At 41.3% G+C, this 24,788-nt stretch overlaps 1 gene segment (V, D, J or C); it reads left to right on the forward strand.

Annotated features, from left to right (window-relative positions):
* The first annotated feature begins 1,865 nt into the window (after nucleotides 1–1,865).
* On the forward strand, nucleotides 1,866–21,135 carry LOC137349402 (Ig heavy chain C region-like). The segment is given in 8 exon segments: nucleotides 1,866–1,991; nucleotides 2,132–2,423; nucleotides 3,749–3,795; nucleotides 12,198–12,512; nucleotides 14,868–15,176; nucleotides 15,252–15,569; nucleotides 19,699–20,019; nucleotides 20,418–21,135. Coding segments are annotated over 8 exon segments (2,028 nt in total).
* Nucleotides 21,136–24,788: the final 3,653 nt, after the last annotated feature.

Here is a 24,788-nt window from a genome sequence, read left to right on the forward strand (position 1 = left end):
CTTAAAACGCTTTAGAACTATGCCAATAAGTCGATATTGTTTCATCCTATTTCTCCTGCCAAAATGCACAACCTCACACTTGTCCGTATTAAATTCCATCTGCCACTTATCTGCCCATTCTAGCAGCCCAGCTATGTCCTGTGTAGTTGATTGTTATCATCCTCACTGTTTTCCACTCCTCCAGGTTTGGTGTCATTAGCATCTTAAAAATATTCTACTTTGTATTTCCTGATCCAAGTTATTTATAGATAGCAAAAATAAAACAGTGGCCTTAACACTGACCCTTGGGGACACCATTAGCTCAACCAGTCTGAATCGTCCTTTACCCCCGGGCATGTAAATATTTCGAATCACATTTACCCGCTTTAATTCCACATCCCTTCAACCCCTTTCCTTTATGCAGTTATTCAATCTAATCGTGAATGTTGGCATAGTATCTGCTTCAATCACTAATCCAGGAAGTGAATTACACAGCCTGACAACCCTCTGTGTGAAGAAGTCTCTTCTGCCCTCAGTTTGAAATCCCTTACATATAATATCCTGCTTCTAGATTCCTCAGCGACTGAAATCAGTCTGCTTCTATGTAACCTGTCCCATCTCCCCTATCCCATTTCTTCCTAATTTTAATCATGTCTATTATATGGACACATATTCGAAGTTGTTCAAACAAAAAAGGCTCCATTTTCAAGTATTTGCATTTCCTCATATCAGGCAACATCCTAGTACAACTTTGAAACCTCATTATCCATAATATACGGTTCGTCAGAATACTGCACATAATACTCTAATTGAAATATATGAAGATTTTATATAGGTTCATCATTATCTCTCGTTTTCTCTGTCTGTACCACTTATGATAAAACGTTGGGTCACATTAGCGTTTTAGAGCCTTAGTAACCTGAGGTGCTTCCTTTAATTTCCACTAAACCTTTTTCCTAAAATCACTCTGCCATTCCACAACACCAAGCTTACTTCAATTCAGAAGATAATTACCGTTTTATTTTACAAAAATGCATCAAATCATATTTACTGATATTGACTTCAATTTGCTACTTTTCAGCCGATTCACCATTTTATCACTATCCCTTTGTTCTTCTAAATAATTATTTTGGCATTATATTTAAATTTCTTAACACTCTCTTTAGGCCTTGATCTAAATCATTGATGTAAGTGTTCCTAGAACATGAATCCTGTGGGCTGCCACTGCCCACTTCCCACCACTGTTAACATAATGAGTTCTCTGTTTTCACTCTTCTAGTCAATTTCAATCCAGTTTACTCTCCTCTCAATTCTAAACTTCTTAATCTTTACGTAACGTCAGCTGCAGTAACTTTTCAAAGACTTTCTTAAAATCTACATACATTGCAAACTATGTTATGAAATGTCGAGAGATGACAACACAAATCAAAGCTGCTGGTATGTTTCTATTAATGCAGCGGAAGCCAAACTTGGGGCTCATGGTTACCACGGGGTCGCGGCTCCATTTGCCACAGCAAAGGAATTAGAGTTTTCAGTCGTAATTATTTGAAAGAGCGGTTTTTACTGCATTCGCTGTGTCAAGCTGATATACATGCATGGATGCTGTTACTATTATAGTATTAACATATCACCATTTCTTTAAACTGAGTAAGGATGGAAATGCGATCAGCTTGAATGCAAACAAACCCAACACAGCTAACGTGAAGTCTGTTCTGTATAACTCTACTGAACTGTTCATGTTAATTGGATGCAGATTTTCCAGTGTGACTACGGATGTGGGAAACAAAATGCAACAGCCCATGGTGAGTTATACTCACTGCTCATGGTCTCTCAAGCCGCCCTATGCAAATCAGCCGAGTCTCCACAGGTTTATAAGGTCGGTGTTCAGACACACACCGTTACACAGAACAGTCAGTGCTGAGGTCTGGAGCTCACTTTGTTTAAATTGTTCCCTGCTGGTGAACAAACCATGAATATTGTTTGGGTTTCGATCCTTTTAACCTGGTTACCAAGTAAGTGCTGTTTATTAAAGAGATTAAATGTTAATTGCATAAAACTGCGTGGCTGTGTGACATTGTGGAAATTGTCTTACCTTTAAACTCTTGTATTGTTTCAGACAAGCGATGTACTAAATATATTTTTCTCCATTCAGATGCCTTCACTACAAGAGTGGACCAAACACCAAGAACGGCAACGAGAGAGACAGGCGAATCCCTGAGCATTAACTGCGTCCTCACTGATACTAGCCATATTTTGTTCGGCACAAAATGGTTCTGGAATAATCCGGGTTCAACAGATTGGGAAAGCATAACGATTGGCGGACGATATGTTGAATCAGTCAACAACCAAGCAAAGTCATTTTCTCTGCAAATCAAGGACCTGACAGTTGAAGACAGTGGCACCTATTACTGCAAAGCGCAAACCATAGGAAGACGCAAACCACAGTTATGTGTCTGAGCTTTCACCAATACAAAAACATTTTCCAATCTCCAAGGGAAGAAAATACGAATTGTTTCGCTCTTTTCACTGAAACTTAATTTGCAGCATTGATTCTGAGACTGGAGATGATTTGCAAATAGCTGGTGACAGACCGCGCAGCAAAGACCCCCAAACGGGACAGTTGGATATGCAGAGCCGCTGTTGAACTTACATTTATGCAAGTAAACCTGTTTTTGCACTGAGCTGTACCACTGTGTCGATACTTCAGTAACCACAGCAATCGAAGAGCTGGTTCCTGTCATACACAAACTATGAAAACACTATTTTCATTGGAACAATGGCAATATTTCTCTGATGCTGAAGTATGAAGAGTAGATACTCAGTATTTTGGAGGGATAACACTCTTCATTCTCAGAAAACCTTGGCAAAATGTATTATTTCGGGAATCCGGATTGCAGCATGCATCTCGACCTGAGTCACTTGTATTGATGTACATGAGACCTTTTTGCACTGATCTCTGTGACAGTGTGACTTGGTGAACACCACAGTAATGAATCTTGAATTCCCGCAATACATAAACTGTCCCCACTCTTCTTATTAAGAAGGAAATGCAAATTACCCTCTGAATGGCCAAGAAACCTCACGGTTAAATATTCCTTGTCTCTGTCAGACACTGGCTTGTATATTAAAGCCTTTTCTTTATTCATTGAGGTGATTATTTTATAATTGTTATCATATATTGATAATAGAGCATTGATGTTTCTCCAGGATTTGTATGAGTGGCTGAGAGTTATAAACGTCTAATGGGATTCCAATATAGAGGCAATGATTTAAATCATATTTACTGCATCTTTCAACCAGTACCTTGGAATATCTGAAGGATTTTCTGTGATGTTTGCAACATTGGATTTCTTGTGCTGGTGTGAAATGATGTGTAGCTGCGATGACACAGTGATTCAGGCAACAGCACAAACCTCTCAGACAGTTATTTCCTTGACTATTAGTGAATGTGGCTGCATAATGCGATTTCTTCCTCATCGTTGCTACTACACAGAGTTTGAAATCAATTTTAGGTCGACCTTTGTTTGAAATCTATCCTCATTCTCCGATGTTAAATCAGCGGATTGTTTTTTTCAGAGCTACAGGAGTTTGCATTGCACATAGAAAATAGCTGGATGGATAGCAACTGACAGGAAAATGAAGATTTATTGATCACTAATATATTCGAATGATCCTTTTGATCGGTGTTACTTTGTTATATTTATTAACGGACATTTGGTTCATTGACCCTTTTTGAACAGGGCTGACTGGGAGCTGACTGACTGTGTAGCTCCAGTGACTACGACGGAGCTGGCACCGTGCTGACTGTGAACTCTGGTAAGTCACCTCTCTTGCTACTTTATCACTAAAATCTTTTCGATAGAGGATTAGAAAATTCAGTGCTCTCGTTCAAAATCGCCTGAACATAAAACGCAATAGCTACAGTTTTTCAACTGACTCGGTTAGGTTAGCTCTCAGTTAATTTGGCTTAAAATTATAATATATTTTTCAAAAGCGATTTTACCCAAGAATAAATTGAACATGGATTTAATTCTGTAATTTACCTCTCATGTATGACTTTAGGTACTGATTTGAATAGATGATGTTAGTTTTAACAGATAAAGCTGACCGAGTCTTCTGAAGTTACTTCCTTACAGAGCTGTCCCTGTATATCCTTAATGTAAACTATTTCTGATTCATAAATTAATGCAATTCTGGGGCGAGAGAAATTTTCTCCAAGCAAGGAGTGGATGAAATTGTATAAACTGCTGTTTACGAATTCCGTGCCGCTTCTAAAAACCTTTTTGTATAAAAGAGTATCTGTTCAGTTAATATCGGCACACAACCTGCAAGTACGAATTCTGACATTTGTGACTCTGGATTAAAGGCGCACATGTCAGCGACCTAGAAAGTGACCCATTGTCGGGACGAAATTGATCTCATCCTGTCGCGCAAAACGGGGGATAGTGAATGGACAGCCTGTTAAACAAGGCGGCAGCTATTTTCACTCATTGACTTGGAAAACGTTGCCAAGGTTTTAATTTCAAACTAAGAAAAGTATCAACGAAACTATCGAGCTTCCAAAAGAGCTTGAACTGTGAACCACAGTGGAAAGTCTGAGACCTGGTGAAAAACCAACTGCCGATTCACGATGAGCCGCTGTTGCGCTGCTGATGTAGACAATTTCACCCCCGAGACTGTTATTCTGTTGGAATCCTGTGTACATGGAAACCACTTCCCTGGACACCCATGTTTCAGCTAATAGGAGGGCTCTGTGTATAAGACTACAGTAGGTTACTGTGTAAAAAGTAGGTTCTCTTTTAAAATATGTGTTTGGAAATGAAATAAGTGGTCTCTTTATTTACTGCTTTAAGGAGAATAGTGACGTCTTGATTTACTTACTTATTTTAAATTTGAGGAAGCAGTCTATTTATTTGGAATCTGAGTGCTCCATATTCATGTTGGGCGGTGATGTAAAACGAGTGGGATCGGATCGGCCGCCCGTTCTATGCAGCGCTTGATATTAAATTCCATTGTCAACAATGGAACTGAATATCAGGCGCCGCCTTTAACAGGTGCCTGATCCGATAAAGCCTGTTCTGCGCCATCACCTGAGAAGAATTTCTAGCCCATTGTATTTGAAGGTGAACAGTGAGATACAGATTAGACTAGAAACATTGCTAAGGTGCAGCTTTTATCGCAGAGTTAGAACATGTCACTTATCAAAAGGAAAATCTCTCGAAGAAGGCAGGAGAGTGGATGGTGAGAAAAGCCGATTGGGTCCATTTCACGCCTCGATACATGATGTTCCACAATGGAATTACCTCCCAAAACAACCGATACCTCCCAGTTTAAATAAAAAGCAAAAAACTGTCAGCTTTCCGATGTGATATTCCAGGACCAACCACCTAATTCTGTCCGCTACATTAATTCAGAGGTTAATCTGTTTATTTAAAAGTGGTTGCAGAATACTGAACTTAGGAAAATCAAGCGTTAAGCGTGGTTCCCTGAGATGAACAATGGTGATATTTCGAACTAATTTCATTCTTTGCCTCCTCGGCCTGAATACAACAAGTAAAGCAATGGTATTAATATCTGTCAATGGTATTCACATTCACACTATCATAGGCAAATCATTTTATGTGATCTTCCAACTTGCCCAATGATTAAGAATTTACTACTTGCGTTGTTGGTGTTGGTCATTTTCCAGCTAATTAATTTGTTTATTTCCACTTTGTCATTTTATTACTTGCTCTTTGATTGTTTTAAAAAGATGTATATATTTTTCAACCAGTCTTTTGTAAAAGAAAATCACATATGATTGGAGATTTATCGATTTTTCCGTGATTTTATTTTTCGCTGCCAATATTTTCTAGACTCCTGAACGAGCCCCGCCCAACTCTGCCTATGTTGTGTGCCTTGAATATTTAAATTATATCTGCTTGTTTGTATACTTCACCCTAACACAGCAGAGCACAAAATCTCTCTGGCTCACAGCACATATTGTAAATTCCATTGGGTGCTTCGGAATGTTTTGAACCTATTTGTTTTACCGATTGCCAAATCCTCGAATTCTGCCGTGATTTTACTGAACTAGTCCCAGCCTTCCACTGTCCCACAGACCAGTTTGCTCTGTGTCTCACTTTTCTTCATTCAAATGAACGGGAACATCGCACTCCCAGTACCCGCTTTTCAGTCCATTGAAACTTATGGCGTTGGGATTGTGCAAATTCCAGATCTGTGCTAGAAGTGCATAATCGTAAATCATGCCCCATAGTTAATTTCTTGGCCACCTGTAACAGACTGATGCAGAATCCATCTTTTCCCATTGATCCAGTTCTGAGGAAAGTTTCACAATTTATTTTCACTTCAACACTTCCTATAGTTCCAAAATAAGTTTTATTCACAATTTCTTGAAACCCACATTGTTAGAATTCTCAACTATAACAATATTTATTCAGCAATAGTCAAATTATAAACAGATCCCTCAAATCAGCAATAATGGCCTTAATTTATGTCGTGACTTTAATTTAATTCGAGACACAGGGTTCAGTACTGAGGGAGGATTTAGAAGTAGGAAAAAGCGAGATGAAGACAAGTAGAAGAATTTTAAATTGGAAACATAGGGAAGTAATGAATATCAGCGAGGACAGGACTGATGGTTGATTGGAACTTGGTGCAGCTGGTGACTGTTGGGTAAACTGATGTTTCTGCATTGCAGGAAATAAAGCTGATAAAGGCATGCAGGAAGGGATCAGTTGCAAATTGTCTGTGGTAGTATTGCGGGCAGGTGATGATAGAGACTGAAGTGGGCGTTCATTGTGTTGAGAGAATAGGGGGTGAAAGGATATGAGGTTCTGGTATGAAGAGGATGTAGAGACTGTGAACAGTCTGCTTGTGCCGAAGACAGTGGTCAGGTAGGCCGATAGAACCAATGGTTAGGTAACAGAGTTAACGACAGGGCCAATTAACAGAGCTAAATCTAACCTAAACAGTTTGTTTAATAGTGTGTCACATTTATATTGAGAAGAAACAATCCCAAACTAGCGTAATAAAGAGATTATCAGTTCCAACCTTGCTTTTACATTATTCCTAGTATATTCACTGAAACGGTCAGAAGTGACATCAAATTAACACTTTGTAATTTTATAATGTTTTCCTCATTTGACAGAAGATTCTGATTTACTGCTGATGAATGAATTAACAATTCATAAATGGCCACTCTTCTCGGTCACGTTTCTCCATATTGGTTCGTTCTGAACCATCCTGTTGTACTATGTATACCTTGCATCATTGTCTTTGTCGATAACCTGCAAGCTTGCAATGACTGAATGTTAGATGTGAGGATTCCGAAAATCTAACGATTAGTATTGGAGATTAGTTTGAACAGAAGTAGATATTGGATTGTAATCAAAAATTGGTCGGTAAAACAGTAAGCATAACAGGAAGTCTTCAAAGATGGGATGTTTCGGCAATAGGGTTGGTGCATTTCCAAGAGAGGCAAGGGAAGAGCATCCAAAGATAGAGCTCCATGAAAGAGTAAAGCTGCAGTGTTAAAATGATACTAAACCGGAAGCTTATGATAATTCAGTAGAGAAGCAAGCTGAGTATAGGAAGTGCAGGGAGAACTGAAAAAGGGAATGGAGGTGAAAAGAAAGAGTATAAGATTAACAGCTAAAATAAAAGGGAACTCAAAAGTCTTTTATAAACTTATGAATAGTAAAATGATTGTCAAATGAAGGGTGGAACTGATTAGGGACCAAAACATATATTTTTGTGGAGTTAGAGGGCTTGGCTGAGGTACTAAATAAATAATTGCCATTTATCTTTACTAAAAATGAGGATGCTGCCAATGTCACAGCAAATGAGGATGTAGTGGAGAAAATAGGTTAAAATAGATAAAGATGTGATAATTAAAATGTTGGCAAAGCTTCAAGTAAAAAGTCACCTGGACGGAATCCAATGCATCCTAACTTGTTACGGGAAATAAGGGTGAGCATAGCCGAGGTTCTGGCCGCAATATTCCATTCCTCCTCAGATATTGGAATGGTCCCATAGGACTGGAGAACATAAAATGTTAGACCTTTGTCCGAAATGTGAAGAGTTATAAACCCGACGACTGCAGCCAGTCAGCCTAATGTAGGTGATTGAGAAATTTTTAGAGGCAATAATGTGAGGCAAAATAAATTGACACTTGGGAAAATAAGGGTTAATAATTGATAGCATCTCAGATTTGTTAAAGACAAATCGTGCTTAACTAATTTGGTTCAGTTCATTGATGGTGTATTGGAAAATGTTGATGAGGGTAGTGTGAATGATGTTGATGTAAATTGAAATTCAAAAGTTGTTTTGATAAAGTACCACATAATAGACTTGTTAACAAATTTTAAGTCCATGGGATTTTGGGGGCAGTGACTGCGTTGGTACGAGATTAGCCAAGAAACACAAAGCGGGGAGTAGTTGTATACAATTATCTTTCGAACTGAAAACTAGCATACAGTGGTGCCACCCAGCATTATTAATACTACTGCTCTTTTGGATATAAATTAATGACCTGGACTAGAGGATACAGGGCTAATCTCAAAGTTTGGAGATGACTTGAAACTTGCTATTGTAGAAAACAGTGACGTAAATATAGACTGATTGATCAAAAAGGCAGACACATGGCAGGTACAATTGAATGAAGAGACGTGTTAAGTGCTGCATTTTGGTAGAAAGAATGAGGAGAGACAATATAAACTAAATGATACAATTTTTAGGGGGTGCAGGAACGGAGAGACCTGGGTCTGCATGTACACAAATAGTTGAAGGTGGCATTTATCATCAGAGATATAGATTACAAATGCATGGAAGCTATGCTGGATCTTAAAAGTTAATGGTTAGGCCCCAACTGGAATTATGTGACCATTTTATGAACCGCACTTAAGGAAGGATATTAAACCCTTAGGAAGGGTGCAAAGGAAATTTACAACAATGGAACCAGTGATGTTAGTTATGAGGAAGCTTTATTGAAACTGGGATTGTTCCTCTTGGAGCAGGGCATGTTAAGGCAAGATGTAATGGAGATGCTAAAATCCCGAAGTGTTTTGATAGAATAGTTCCGGACAAACTGTTTTCAGTGGCAGAGACGTCAGGAACACGTGGACACAGAGTGAAGAAAAGGAACTGGAGGAGAGATAGAGAGCTTTTTATGCATTGAGTTGTTACGATCTGAAATGCACTGCCTGAAAGCCTAGTGGAAGCTGATTCAATTGCAACTTCCAAAGGTAAATTGGATAAAAACGTAAAGGGAGAAAATTGCAGAGCTGTGGAGGAAAAGCAGGGAGGACTAATTGGACAGTTCCTTCAAAGAGCCAGGCACAGGCACTATCATGGAATAATCTCCTTCTGTGTTGTATCATTTGGTGTCTCTATGATTACAGATGCTCTAAGTTTTATAATGTTGCTTCTTATCTGGCTGCCAATGGTGGGACGATGGAAATCAGAGATGGGCAAGAGACCAGGATTGTAGAAGGACAGAGATCGCGGAGGGTTTTAATGTTGGAGAAGGTTTCAGAGACGGACATGAGAATTTGACCACAAGGATGATAATTTTAAATTCGAAGTGTTGTACAACTGGAAGCAAATGTATGTCACTAAGCACAGGAGTGATGCATGAACAGGACTTGGTGCGAGTTAGTATCCAGGCAACAGAACTTTGGATCAGCTCAATTTTATGGAGGATGAAAGGTGGGAGGCCGGCTTGGAGAGATTGGAATAGGCGAGGCTGCAGATAGGCGGAGGCAGGGGCGGAGGCAGGAAATCTTACAGATGTGGACGTAAACGGCGTTTGCAGTGATGAGGATATGGGATCAGAAGTTTATCTCAGGGTCAAATCTGACATCCAGGTTAAGAACAGACTGGTTCCACCTCAGACAGTGACGGCAAAAGACTGAAGTCAGTTCGGGAGCAAGTGAAATTTGGGAACTTTTCATGAGAACAAACTATAACAGACATACAAATTATGAGAGCAAAATACTGTGGATGCTGGAAATCTGAAATAAAAACAAGAAATGCTGGAAACACTCAGCAGGTCTGGCAGCACCTGTGGAGACAGAGGCTGAGTTAACGTTTCAGGTCAGTGACTCTTCTTCGGAACCCAGTCTTTGGCTGTTGGAGGAAACTGGAACACCCAACTGAAACCCACACGGTCACAGGGAGAACTTGTAAACTCCACCCAGGCAGTACCCAGAACTAAACCCAGGTCGCTGGAGCTGTGAGGCTGCGATGCTAACCATTGCGCTGCTGCGCCACCCGCTCTGTTTCAAAAACAATTCCCTGTAAAGTTAAGAAATCAAATTGCTCCATAAGCACACAAATCAAAACAGATGATTGGTAACAAACAACAACAACAACAACTTGCATTTATATAGCTCTTTTTAATGTAACAGAATGTACAAGGCACCTCACAAAAACGTTATAAACCAAAATTTGACAACGACCCACATAAGGTGATATTACAGTGCATGGCCAAAAGCTTGGTCAAGGAGAAAGGTTTTAAGGAGTATCTGAAAGAAATAAAGAGAGGTAAAGAGGCAGAGAAAATTAGGAGGGAATTCAGAAAGGCAGCTGAAGGCATGGACACCAACTGTGGAACAATTAAGATCGGCGCTGCTCAAGAGGCCAGAATTAGATGAACGCAGATACCTCAGAGTGTTATGGAAATGGAGGAGATTAGAGAGGTAAGGATGGGCGAGGCCATGAGGGACTTGAAGGCAGTGATGAGAATTTTCAAATCAAAGCGTTGGTTGATCGAGGCACAATGTAGGTCAGCCAGCACAATGATGGTGTGTGAACAGGACTTGGTGTGATTAAGAAACGGTCAGCAGAGTTTTGGATGACCTTACTTTTAGGGAGAATGGGCAGGAGTGCATTGCAACGGTCGAGACTATAAGGTAACATAGGCATGAAGGACGTTTTCAGCAGCAGAAGAGCTGAGGCAGGGGCGAAGTCATGTCACGTTATGGAGGTGGAAATAGGCGGTTTTAGTGATGGAGAGTACAGATATGTGGTCAGAAGCTGATCTACCAGTCAAATATAACAACAAAGTGGCAAACAGCTTGGTTTACCTTCAGACGGTTGCAAGGGAGAGAAATGAAGTCAGCAGCGAGGGAATGGACTTTACAGCAGGAACTGAAGACAATGGCTTTTGTCTTCCCAATATTTAGTTGGAGTAAATTTCTGCTTATCTACTATTGGATGTTGAACTAACAGTCTGACAACTTAGAGACAGTGAAGGAGTCAAGAGAAGTGGTGGTGAGGGGGAGCTGGGTATCGTTAGCACACATGTAAAAACTATTGTGTCGCTGAAGGGCTGCATGTAGATAAGAAATACGAGGAGGAATGGGGGAAATAATAAATGATATACATTCAATATCTGACCATCACTGCACCCACATCAAGGGTGAGGATAATTTTGCCCCAGCGCATTGATCATTCTTTATTCAGAAATTAACAACTTATAAAAATAAATGAACGTTCATTCAATATCTAAACTCCTTTCTCCCAACACGTCCACTGTGATATCCCTACATTTCTTCCCAATTTCAATAGCCACAGCCACACCAACAGAAAATTGCAATGTGATAAACACAGAGGCATTGGATAAGTCGCAATGGCCCCTGGAAACCTCCTTTATCAGACTGGGGCCTTGGACTTGTCCTATCCCATAATATGTTTTCACGAACAAGCAATCCCTATATAACACAACTCATAGAACAGCAATATATTGTGATCTTGAATGTAAATGGATCAGTGACATTTCAGAAGCAGTATTTTTTTTTTTAAAGTAATCTCTTATATGCCATCTATTTGTATTAAACTTTGCTCAGGCAGTGCTTGCGAACCAATCATATTATCTTAAGAATCAATAGCTGGCCTCTAATTTTGAAAATATTTCACAGCAATACTAAGGAAAATAAAACAAATGACAATTAACCAGAGACCGTGATTTCAATAAATAAATGAAGATTTGAATTTCTATCGGGTCTTTCACGTGCTCAGTACGTCCAAAGGCTTTTTGAAGAGTAGTCACTATTGGAATGTATGAAACGTGCACAGCAAGATCCCACAAATAGCAATGTGATAATGACGAGATCATTAGTTTTAGGTGTTGGGTGAAGGATAAATGATGGCCGGGACATGAGGGAAATGGTCTTTTCATAGTTATAGAAGGGAGTAAAATATCCTTGTAATTCTAGGACCTGCTCCACCAACCATCAGTCTCCTCTACTCTGCAAGTGACGAACAGAGAATAAAGGGGTTGGTACAACTGTTTTGCCTCATCAGTGAATACAAACCAGAAAGCATTACAGTGAGCTGGGAGAAGAATGGAAACTCCATACAGTCTGGCTTTACCACCACATCCCCAACTAAAACATCGAATGGAGATTTTAGCTCCACAAGCATCCTTAAAGTGCCCCTGCAGGAATGGAGTAGCGGTTCTGTGTACAGCTGCCAAGTATCCCATTCTGCAACCAACAGTGTACAGCGGAAAGACATTAGATCGAAATCAGGTGAGGAAATGAAACCAATTCAGAAGCTTGCACGAATGAAGTATTCCCACTTTCTTTATCAAGATTGGATTAGTTGGGATGTTTTTGTGACAATTTATCGATGAGGATTAAACATTCCTGAACTGGTCCAGTGAATGACATCTGCACCAGTTCATGGTGTACTGGAATTCTAAAAATTGTTGGGAATGTTCCAGCAGCAACGTCCGAGCGACCTGAAGCTGCTCTTTCAAAGAGCCAGCACAGGCACGATGGACCGAATGTCCTCCTTCTGTGTTATATCATTCCCTATTTGAGCGGCAATGACTGAGGTACTGGATGGTGCTCACTGTGAGGCTAGTATTGCAAAAGGCACTAAGATGTCTTGACATGAATATGAAGATGTGGCCAATGTAATGCATCGAACATAATCTTTTATGATATTAGGAATAATTTATAAAGATCGTCTCACATCCCATTTAATTAATTCACCAAATCAATCCAGGTGAAACAGGACAGAAATACAGATCAAAAGTGTATCTTCAGAAAATAATGGATCAAATTTCACAGTACGGTTCAGTTACTCGTTACATTTCTGAGGATTTATTATATCTGCTGCTGCATTCGGTACAAAATTGTGTAAATAAAATGAAATAGGTGAGAGTGGGACAGAGAAAGTAAGAACAGTGAGTGAGAGAGGGATAGTCATTGAGAGAGAACTGCTACTAAATTAAAGAGACAGATATGATCAGAAAACCGAAATAAAACAACAAACGGTTCTTTCTTTTAAATATTTTATTTAAAACGACATGGGTAAGAGCCAGGGAAATACGACTATTTGGACAACAATTCTAGGGAGTCATCAAACACGATCGGCCCAATTTATTTGTCTATTTCTCTCTTTCTTTCCCTCTCCATCTCCCTCAGCTTTTCTCTCTGTGTCTGTCACTCTCCCACTTTATAACCCACTGTCTCTCTCTCACACTCCGTTTCCATGTCGCTGCATGTTTTTAAAAAAATCTCTGTTGGTGTCTGGCTCTTGGACTCCCTTTATCTCTTTCTCTCCCCTCTCTCTTTATCTCTCTGCCTCTCACTCTTTCTCTGACGGTCTCTCCATCCCACTCTTTCTGCTGTTATCTCTCTCTCTGCTGCTCTGTCCCTGCCTGTCTCTCCCTATCGATTTCTCTCTCTCTTGTCCTGTTCCTGATGTTCATTATCTCTGTGTTGTTCTCTGTTTTTTCTGTTTGTCTCTTTGTATCCAGTTCTCTTTTTGTCTCTCTCCCTGTCATTCAGTATAAATTATTTTTTCAAATTAGTGATTCACTCAAACTGCACGAAAACAACAGAATGATATTTTAAATTCAATAATAATCAGTAAAAATATGTTCATCAACTATCAGTTGTCACTGAAATTAAATGCTTCCTAAACAAAGAGATTGGTCAACATAAAATTTGCAGATGACACTAAGGTCGGTGGAGTTGTAGATAGTGCCGAAGGATGTTGGAGGGCACAAAGGGACATAGATAGGCTGCAGAGCTGGGCTGAGAGATGGCAAATGGAGTTTAATGCGGAAAAGTGTGAGGTGATTTACTTTGGAAGGAGTAACAGGAATGCAGAGTACTGGGCTAATGGGAAGATTCTTGGTAGTGTAGATGAACAGAGAGATCTTGGTGTCCAGGTGCATAAATCCCTGAAGGTTGCTAACCAGGTTAATAGGGCTGTTAAGAAGGCATATGGTGTGTTAGCTTTTATTAGTAGGGGGTCGAGTTTCGGAGCCACGAGGTCATGCTGCAGCTGTACAAAACTCTGGTGAGACCGCACCTGGAGTATTGCGTGCAGTTCTGGTCACTGCATTATAGGAAGGATGTGGAAGCTATGGAAAGGGTGCAGAGGAGATTTACTAGGATGTTGCCTGGTATGGAGGGAAGGTCTTACGAGGAAAGGCTGAGGGACTTGAGGTTGTTTTCGTTGGAGAGAAGGAGGAGGAGAGGTGACTTAATAGAGACATATAAGATAATCAGAGGGTTAGATAGGGTGGATAGTGAGCGTCTTTTTCCTCGGATGGTGATGGCAAACACGAGGGGACATAGCTTCAACTTGAGGGGTGATAGATATAGGACAGATGTGAGAGGTAGTTTCTTTACTCAGAGAGTAGTAAGGGCGTGGAACGCCCTGCCTGCAGCAGTAGTAGATTCGCCAACTTTAAGGGCATTTAAGTGGCCATTGGATAGGCATATGGATGAAAATGGAATCGTGTAGGTCAGATGGTTTCACAGGTCGGCGCAACATCGAGGGCCGAAGGGCCTGTACTGCGCTGTAATGTTCTAAATTCTAAATTCTAAACGCATTGTCCTGTTTCTGTATCTCTGGTTTCTCAGTGACAGAAATCACAGTATTTCTCAGAGATCCCTCCATTGAAGACATCTGGATCAATAAGACTGCCACCCTGGTGTGTGAAGTGGTCTCTACAGATCCCACTGAGATTGCGATCTCTTGGACAGTTGATGGTAAGATGAGGATTGAAGGAGTTCAAATCGAAGCAATTACAAAGGATGGAAACCAGTACCTGACAATCAGCCGCTTGACAAGCAGCGTGGAAGAATGGGATAGCGGGGTTGAATACTCATGTTTAGCACATGGGGACCAATCATCAAATCCGGTAACAAAACAAACAAGAAGGACAAAAGGTGGGTAAAAATATATCGCCCTGTTTTTAAATGACTGTGGAAGGAAGACTAACCCTGGTTGAAATTCTGTTACAGTCGAGCCAATACAGCCAAAGGTCCGCCTCCTGCCTCCATCACCAGAGGAGATTCAAAATACCAGCACCGCCATTCTCACATGCTTGATAAGAGGATTCTATCCTGATAAAATCACCGTTTCCTGGGAGAAGGACGGAGTTGCTTTAAACTCGAACGTCACCAGTTTCCCCACTGCTCTTGAACAGGACCAGAGCTTCAGCACAAGCAGCCTTCTCATTTTACCTGCAGCTGAATGGAAAAAGGGAGAAACATACACCTGTTCCGCCTTACATTCACCTTCAGACTCGACCGTGAAGAGGGCCATCAGCAAACCGAAAGGTAAGGGTAGTTACACAATATATACTCACACAATCAGTGCTTTGCACTTCATCTAAAGGCAACATCAAACAACAGGGGCACTAGTGATCAGATACCTCTAGTTGGAGGAACAGCAAAATGTGTGGATAACAATTAATGCAGCCTTAACTCACAGGCCGCACGGAGACAATAAACTGATCAGCACTCAGTGTGTGCGCCGCCAGAAACATGTGAGGACCCAATGGTAAGAATGAAGGAGGAGAAGAATTTCTCCTACTTCACTGTACGGTTCACTGGTGATTGTGGGCGATCATTAAACAGCAATAAACAGTAGATAAACATGCATAGAGTTCCATAATGTGGGGAGAAGACTTTGGGTGCTGTTTACTTCGTTCTGTACTGCTGGATTTAAGTCCGATACAACACTGAGTGCCGGCAGTCAGTTAAAAGCCAAAAACAGCCAGTTATCAGGTGACACAGCCAATTTAGTCAGTAGCTTTTTGCATTTCAATTACTCATATCTTCTGCACCGCCAGGGTTAGAGGTCATAAAAGGAGTCTAATAACGTCATCATGAACAGAATCCAATGCTGTGACCTTTTGTTTTGATGAGTGTAAACTAAACTGTTTTCATTTCTGATTGTTTTTATTCCAATCAAATTACAAATAGTGAGGTATATTGGAACCCACTACATTCTGGCTACGGGGCTGCAACTGACCTGCAGCACCAGTCAGTCTGATGCGTGAACGTCTGCAGCATGAGAACGGGAACAATTTGTCCCAATTAAATTCCAGTCAGAGGAATTCCTGATCTGTGGAATAAATTATTGTAAATATTATTAGCACAATAATAGTCCCACCACCTTCGTGTGAAGGATGAAGAAGCAATAAACTTCCCTGGATCTGGGGTTGGATACCCGTTTCTTGCTGAGTTCGTTGATTTCACCTGATGGTGCTCGGGGCCTGAAATGGGTCTTAGTGTCCCTAGATTCACGAAACAGCAATAGTGCGTGGTTCCACTCCTGACCGATGGTAAGTGCATGTGTGCTATTTCTGGGAAGAAGAAGAGAGGACATTGGCTGCAATGTCCTCACGGTACAACAACCTGCTGATATTTACTGTGTTTCGGGTCTCATGAACAATAGATCATTGGCTCAGGTACCAGAGGGTGGCCAATAGATCTCGTACAGCAGTGAGTACAGGAGAGGATAGAATCAGGCAAGTATTGTTATCAGACGCAGTCATAAACACTAACAAACAAGTTTCTGGCATTGGTGAGGACCCCTACACTGTAATAGTCAGCTATGCAGACCAAACACGCCCTATGTCCTGCCACCAGACCTCGCTGAGTTGACGAATCTCAACTGCTGGCTTTTTGGCAGACGCAATAGCCTAGATACATCCGGGTTAGTGAGGCGAACACCATTGTTTCCTCTTACATAGGGTTATATAGAATATACAGCACAGAAACAGTCCATTAGGCCCAATAAGTCCAGGCAAGCGTTTATGCTTCACTCAAGTCTTCCTTCAGTATTTCCCTATCTAACTCTTTGAACATAATGCTCCATTGCTATCTCCTTCATATGCTTGGCTAGACTCCAGTTAAATACAATTATACTGTTCACTTCAACCACTCCTTGTTGTCAGGAGTTCCCTATTTTCACCTTTCTCGAGATAAAGAAGCTTGTTCCGAATGCCCTATTGAATTTCTTGGTGACTACCTTATGATAATGGCCACTAGCTTTGCTCTTTCCCAAGTGAAAAACTTCACTGTGTCTACTCGACCAAACCTTTCATAATGAAAAAAAAACTCTATTGGAGAACGCCTCAGCCTTCTCTTTTCAGCAGAAAAGACACCTAGCCTGTTCAATCTCTCCTGAAATGTATTCCCCCGTATTGATGTTGTCATCCTTGTAAATAATGTTTGCGCCCTCTCTAATGCCTCTGCATTATTTTTTCAATATATGACAAGCATATTGTGCGCAGTAATCCAGGTGTAGTCAAATCAAGGTTCGATGCAGTTTTAGTGTAACTTTCAATTCTAGTTTTTTTTATGACCTTGTTAATCTGCGTTTCTAGTTGTAATGATTTATGTATCTGTAATCCCAGATCCATTTTCTCCTCTTCCACATTTATATTCTTATTTTCTAAGTAATATGCCACCTCTTTAACTTTCTTGGTGAAATGCAATACTCTGCATTTATTTATGTTAAATTCATTTGCCAATTATTTCTCCATACTGCAAGTATCTTCATATCTTCTTGCAATTTGTTGCAGTCCTCCTCAACATTGGCTATTCGCCTGAATTTGGTGTAATCCACAAATTTAGAAATTGGATTTCTCATTTTACCATCCCAAACATTAATGGTCCTCCGATCTGAGGAGGTCAGGTGGAGTTCGATGTGTTGGCACCTCTGGCGAGTGCAGGACTGGACGGGGCTCTGATGTTGCTGCTGTAGGATAGGCTGTTGGCATTCACATTTTCTGCTGATCTACTCAGAGTGTCCAATCGGTAGAGGTACTCAAGGCAAGCGATTCAGTGGAGCCTGTACTGGAGTAACAATGACAGCAGGCATTTATATAGCACTTTTAAACGCCTCGTGCCTCTTCACAGAAATCGATAGGAAGTGAATCTAAATATGCACGCTGTCTTTGTTTTAGAATGCTGAGGTGATGATTTGAGTGTTGAAATCAGCCCAAGTCCCACACATGACATTTCTGCTTGTCGTTGCCTCAACATATCTCAGGGTTGAAACTCAGTTTGCTGTTTAAACCAATGGAGATGATTCATTTTATTGCAATCAGTCATCTGACATTCTCACTTTTTTGTGCCTTCCTTTTTCCTTTTTCTGCCAAAAATAGCAACTTTTTGAAATGAAAGTAAGATCAAATCCCTTCAGATAAATGGGTTCTTGTAACATACACCATGAAATATTCTTCTTTCATTTTATGAAGGGATGTTAACTTAATGGGATGAAATCAGGGATCCCAGTGAGTAGACAAATACATGTTTACATCTGCCAATCTGGAAGGAGAGCCAATGGGAATGATGAGAATCAAGAAACAGTTTGCACAGCACTCCCTTCTGAAACATCATTGAGAGAAATTCACCAATTTTAGTGTAGATTAGAGAAAAAAAAGTAACAATGTTGGACATGCGCAATAAATATGTAACTTTAGTCCCTTGTAGAGATCTTGAGAATTTCAGAGATGACATCCTCGCCAAATATAATGACGGTGGTTTCGATAATGTTCAGAGAAACAAATTTAACTTTTAGTGAAAACAAAGGAGAATGCTTATTCTTTTAGATTTCATGCCATGTATAAAGAAAGTAATGATTCTTACGGGCAGAGTGACCATTTTACTTTAAAAACTGAAGGCATGTTTTCCAAAATCTTTAGCATTTATCTTAATTTTGTAAAGGTCGGATACTAGAGAAAACCTTTCCACCGTCACTGATGTCAATATCGTGTACCTCTGGGCCAGGTATATCATCGTAAAATTATAGACTTCCTCACTTTACACACTTAAATAATGGTGTCTTTAATCTCAACCTTCCAGCAATGCTTCTTCCTAGATCAGAGTGGTAGTTTTTACGTTTTCCTAAATACATTGTAGCTTTTAAGTGACCAGCGAAATCGGTGTCAAATGATGTAGAACATCTGCGTGTTGGTTTTGAGGCCACGCTTCCATTCATTGCTCAGGCAGAGACAAGTTCATTTCAACCCAAATGCTTGGACTGAAAAAGAGGAGAATTTTAGTCACTTTATAGGAGGTATATTTGAACCCACCACATTCAGGACACAGGGCTGCAATTGACCTCTAGCATCAGTCAGTCAGTCTGATGGGTGAACGTTTGCAGCATGAGAGCGGGGACAATTAGTCCCAATTAAATCCCAGTCAGAGGAATTCCCGATCTGTGGAATAAATAATCAGAAATATTTTTGCGGACATCATCCAGGGAAGCCAGGAGATGAAAGCAACAAGACCAGAAGGGCGCTGCATCTTATTAGCTAAACAGAAACAATCTGAGAAAATTCCTAACCTACTCCAGTAAGTAGAATTATTTTACATCTCTTGGAGTATGTTGTTGTTGTTACCCTTGAATTCAACATGACAGCTTGAAATAACCATTCCCTCTTCTTTCAAGATGATTGTCATGAGGCAGACATTTCTGTCAATATATTGAACCCCCGCTTTGAAGAGATTTGGACTCAACGAACGGCGACCATTGTTTGTGAAATCCTTTACAGCGACTTAGAAAGCGTCATCGTGTCCTGGCAAGTGGATGGGAGTGGGAAAACGGAAGGAGTCGAGACTCAGAGTCCCGAGTGGAATGGAAGCAAATTCGCCATCGTTAGTAAACTGAAAGTCACTGCGGCAGAGTGGGACAGTGGGGTGGAATACGTCTGCTTCATAGAGGACAGCGAATTACCAACACCAGTGAAAACTTCCACCAGGAAAGTAAAGGGTAAGCACAGATAATACTCAGTCAGATGATAAATTATGTTAACAAATCACCCAGTTTCTTCATTAAATGTTCCTATGTCATCTGGGACCTGGGAAGTCACCAGACGGGTAAAAAATAGTATGAAAAAATAGAAGCGGTTTGACACTGTTGCATCCTAAGAGCGTCAGTGCTTTTTGATTGTCTCCAACTCTTTGCAATCTAACGTCAGACCACATTGAAAAACCACCAAAATAAAGAAAATTAATGGCACCCATGAACAAGAAGAGAAATATGTAAACTCTCACAGTTCGGAAACTATTCCAAATGCCCGAATGCACATTATTTCTAGAAAAGGGGAACATAAAGTGAAGACTGGAGAAGAAACAAACTCAGTTTAACCAATATTTCTCTCTTTACAGTTGGTGAAATGCATCCTCCTAAAGTCTACGTGCTACTTCCATCAGCGGAAGAGATAGACACTGAGCAGACGGCTACTCTGGTGTGTCTGGTCACTGGATTTTATCCTGCTGAGATTTACATCGCTTGGATGGCCAATGACACCCTTTTGGATTCAGGTTCTCCTAGCCAAGCAGAGATCGAGAAGAGAAATGATTCCAGCTCCATTGCCAGCAGATTGAAACTCACTGCGGTGGAGTGGAACAGCGGCACCACTTACACCTGTTTAGTGGGACACCCGTCCCTCCAAAGGGATTTACGCAGAAGCATAAATAAATCTTATGGTAAACCTACTTCAGTTAATGTTTCACTTGTCCTATCTGACAGTGTTAAATCATGTACATAACCCAGTGTGGGTGACTATCTGTTTCCCATAGATGTGTTACTGTTGTGATGTTCATAACTGTTTGAGTATCTGAGTCAGCGAATCTCCTGTTTATCACATGTCACTGTCACCCTCTATGTCTACGAATAATTGTTGAGATATTTCACGAATATATGGAACCATATCAGTCAATGAAGGATAGTTATGGTTAGAATCCGATAACCCTGGATAACCTTAACACAGCTGAAATCGTTTTGAAGATCCCTTGAAGGGTTCAGTGATGTTATTGGATGAATAGGAAATTGTGCTTTCGTCTGTATGTGGGTCTGCTAATTGCAATAAATGTAGAATGAAAACCTGCTGGCTCCCCTATTTGTCGTTTGTGTGCGTGTTACTTTCACGATCTTCATTTTAAACTTGATCCAAATATGTATGATATACATTGTCTAATCTTCCAGCTGTGCAACACGTTTCCATTCCCCCATTTTTAGAGATACAAAGGGTGCTTTCAAACAGATTACACTACTCCTTACCGTGTTTGCAGCTTCAAGAGCTCTTGTGGTTTACATTTGGCCAATGATGTATCTAGTTGTAAATCGGTATGAGTAAAAGTAGAACAACATCCAGTCACTATTTAGTACGACAATAATTTACCAAAACTAGTGATTGCCTGTATTCACTCTTACTTATCTAGTCATAGCTAGATCTTCAGTGAGATCTCCACCAGCTCCCGCACCAGTATATCTGGAGTTCCATAAGGATCTATCCCTGGTCCTCTCCTATTGCTCACATACATGCTGTCTCTGGGTGACATCATCCAAAATCAGAGCCCACATGTACGCTGCTGACACCCAGCTCTATCTCACCATCACCTCTTCCGATCAATCCGCTGACTCTGATTAGTTTTTATTATTTGATGGGACATGAGCGTCAATGTGAAGACCAGCATTAGTTGACTTTGAGTTGGTGTTGATGAGCTGCCTTCATGAGCCACTGCAGTCCATCTGCTGTAGATACACCCACAATGCTGTTAGGAAGGGAGTTCCAGGATTTTGACCCAGTGACAGTGAAGGAACAGCGTTATAGTTCCAGGTCAAGATGGTGTGTGGCTTGGTGGGGAACTTGCAACAGGTGGTGTTCCCATGCATCTGCTGCCTTTGTCCTTTTAGGTGATAGAGGCTGTTGGTTTGGAAAGCTATTGTTTGAGGAGCTTTGGTGAGCGGCTGCAGTGCACCTTGTGTATTATACACGCTGCTGTCACTCTGTGTCAGTGGTGGAGGGAGTGAATGTTTGTGTTTTGGGTACCAAGCAAGGGGACAGCTTTATCCTGGATGCTGTCGAGCTTTTTGCATGTTGTTGAAGGTGCACCCATCCAGGCAAGTGGAGACTATTCCACCACACTCCTGTAGACAGACATTGGGGAGGCAGAAGTTGTTACTCACTGCAGAGTTCCCAGCATCTGACCTGTTCCTGGAGCCATAGTATTTATGTGACCGCTCCAGTTCATTTTCTGGTCAATGGTAACCCCCAAGATGTTGATGGCAATGCTATTGTTGTATTGAACTATTAATCTGTGCAGTTTCAAAAGTTTTTGTTTCCAAGGTATGACTTGACATTGGAATATCCTCAGCACTTTAGTGTCATTTGAGCTCATTGTCAGCTGGTGGGCTTCTGAATCACAATATTGTGGGTAGAAATTCGCCTCAAGTGACGGCGCCACCGCCTGAGAGGGATTTCAACTCCAGTGGGTTCAAGCTCCTCTGCCTGACTTCGGTTTCTAATCCAGGCTGACAATTCCACGCAACAGCGGGTGCGGTTTTCCAGATAAGAGGCTGCTCCGTGGCCTCGTCTGGTTGTTCGGGTAGATGTTAAAGATACCCTGGGTGTATTGAAGGATTAGCGAGCTCTGCTGGCGGCTCCCAGAGCAACACTTATTAGACTAACTTCCCATTGACCACATTGCTGCTTTTTGGGCGTGGTTCTGGGTTAATTGACTGTGATGTAGTTTATCAAACATTAAAAAAGTAATTATTTGGCCGTACAGCTTTGTGACCTCTGGAAGCCGTGAAAGGCTATGTATGAAGTGGAATCTACTTTTCTTCTCATAATGGTCAGTTGAAGTGCAGCACAGGATCCGACAGTTTATCGAATGGGAAGCTAACCTGTATTCACAGCGAATTGCAGCCTGCAGTGAGACAGCTGATCCGATCATTGTTGGTGTTGCATTTTCTTCTCAAGGGGAAATCAGACCGTTCTTTAACGTAAAGCACTTTGCCTAATTACTGTGACTAGCCAGCCGAGTCAGAAGCCGCAACAGCTGTTTCATACGATCCATACAGGATTGTATCTGTATGAGTGGCGGAACCACTGTTCAGATGTGTAGTATCGGTCTAAGAAGGAGGCTGTCTCGCTGATTTGGGAACCGCTGTTCTATGGGTTGTGGTTAAGTCGCCATGTTGGAGGCTGCCTGATTGAGTGGAAGAACCGCTGTTCTTTGAGGTCCAGCGTCTCTCCACTCTGGAGAATGTCTCGGTGAAGGGGGGGCCGGCGGTAGGGTGGGGGGAGCGCTGTTCTATGAGATGTGGTATCTATCCATGCAGGCGTGTGCCTCAGTGAGTGAGGCAACCGTTGTTCGATGAGATGTGGTATCTCTCCTTCCTGGAGTGTGTCTTAGTGAGTGGGGGAACGTCTGTTCAATGGAATGTGGTAACTATCCATGCTGGAGGGTGTCACGGTGAGTGAGGGATCACTTGTTCCTTGGCGTGTGGTATTTCTCCCTGCTGTAGGATATTTTGACGACTGGGGGAACTACTGTTCTATGAGGTTTGTTATGTATCCATGCTGGAGTATGTCTCAGTGAGTGAAGCAACTGATGTTTGATGGGGGATGGTATCCATCTATGCTAAAGAATGATTCAGTGAGTGGGGAAACCACTGTCCTATAGGGTGCGGTGTCTCTCTCTCTCTCTCTGTTGAAGGGTGTCTCAGTGAGTGGGATAATCCATGTTCTATACCTATTCATGCTGGAGGGTGTGGAGATGAGTGGGATAATCCATGCTATATGGGATGCGATATCTATCCATGTTGGAGGATGGCCCTTTGAGTGGGGGAGTCTCTGTACAGTGGGGGGCGATATCTATCTGTGCAGGAAGACGTCTCGATGAGTAGGGGAGCCGATATTCTATGGGCTGAATTTCTGTCCATGTTAGAGTGTGTCTTAGTGAGTGGGAGACCTCTGGTCTCTGGGATGCGGTATCTATCCGTGCTGAAGATGTCTTGGTGAATAGGGAAACATCTGGAATGTGTCTCAGTGCGTGGATTCGCCGCTTTTCTACGGGGTCTGGTATCTATCCAACTGGAGGATGCTTCTGTGAGTAGAGGAATCTATGTGCTATGGGTTGTGGTATCTATCCTTGAAGGAAAATGTCTCGTTGAGTGGAGGAACAGCTGTTCAATGGGAAGTTATGTCTCGCCACGCTGGAGGGTGTCTCAGTGAGTGGAGGATGCGCTGTTCTATGGGGTGAAGTATCTACCACGCTGGAGGTTGCCTCGGTGAGGTGGTGAGCAGTGTATCTTACTCTGCCATCGATGCATGATGGATGCTGTTCATTCAGCTTGTGGTCAGATGCACTAATTTAGTCAGCAAATTGGTATCTGTGTTTCTCATGATGCCAATTTGTGAGTGGACCCCGCTTCATTCATCAGAGTTGGCTCACGTCCGGTTGTACAGTGTTAACAGGCTGTGTTTCACTTTGTTATCAAGCTATCTCTGGGTCACCTAATCCCACAATATCTCATCAGCTAAGGAAGTGCATATGGACACGTATAACCAACCCATGTTCAGCTCTCGCTTTCACATTGTAAAATTAAGAGGAATTTGCTTAGGGTGTTGAATTTATCCCCTAGTCAGCTGTTGTTAAGAAGATATGACCTGTCTGTTCAATCTAGAATAAAACTTCAGACTGTAACCCAGGATTTGAGATCTTTGAATTTATAAAATGACAACATTT

The sequence above is a fragment of the Heterodontus francisci genome, chromosome 34, assembly GCF_036365525.1.
Source record: "Heterodontus francisci isolate sHetFra1 chromosome 34, sHetFra1.hap1, whole genome shotgun sequence".
Classification (NCBI taxonomy): Eukaryota; Metazoa; Chordata; class Chondrichthyes; order Heterodontiformes; family Heterodontidae; genus Heterodontus; species Heterodontus francisci.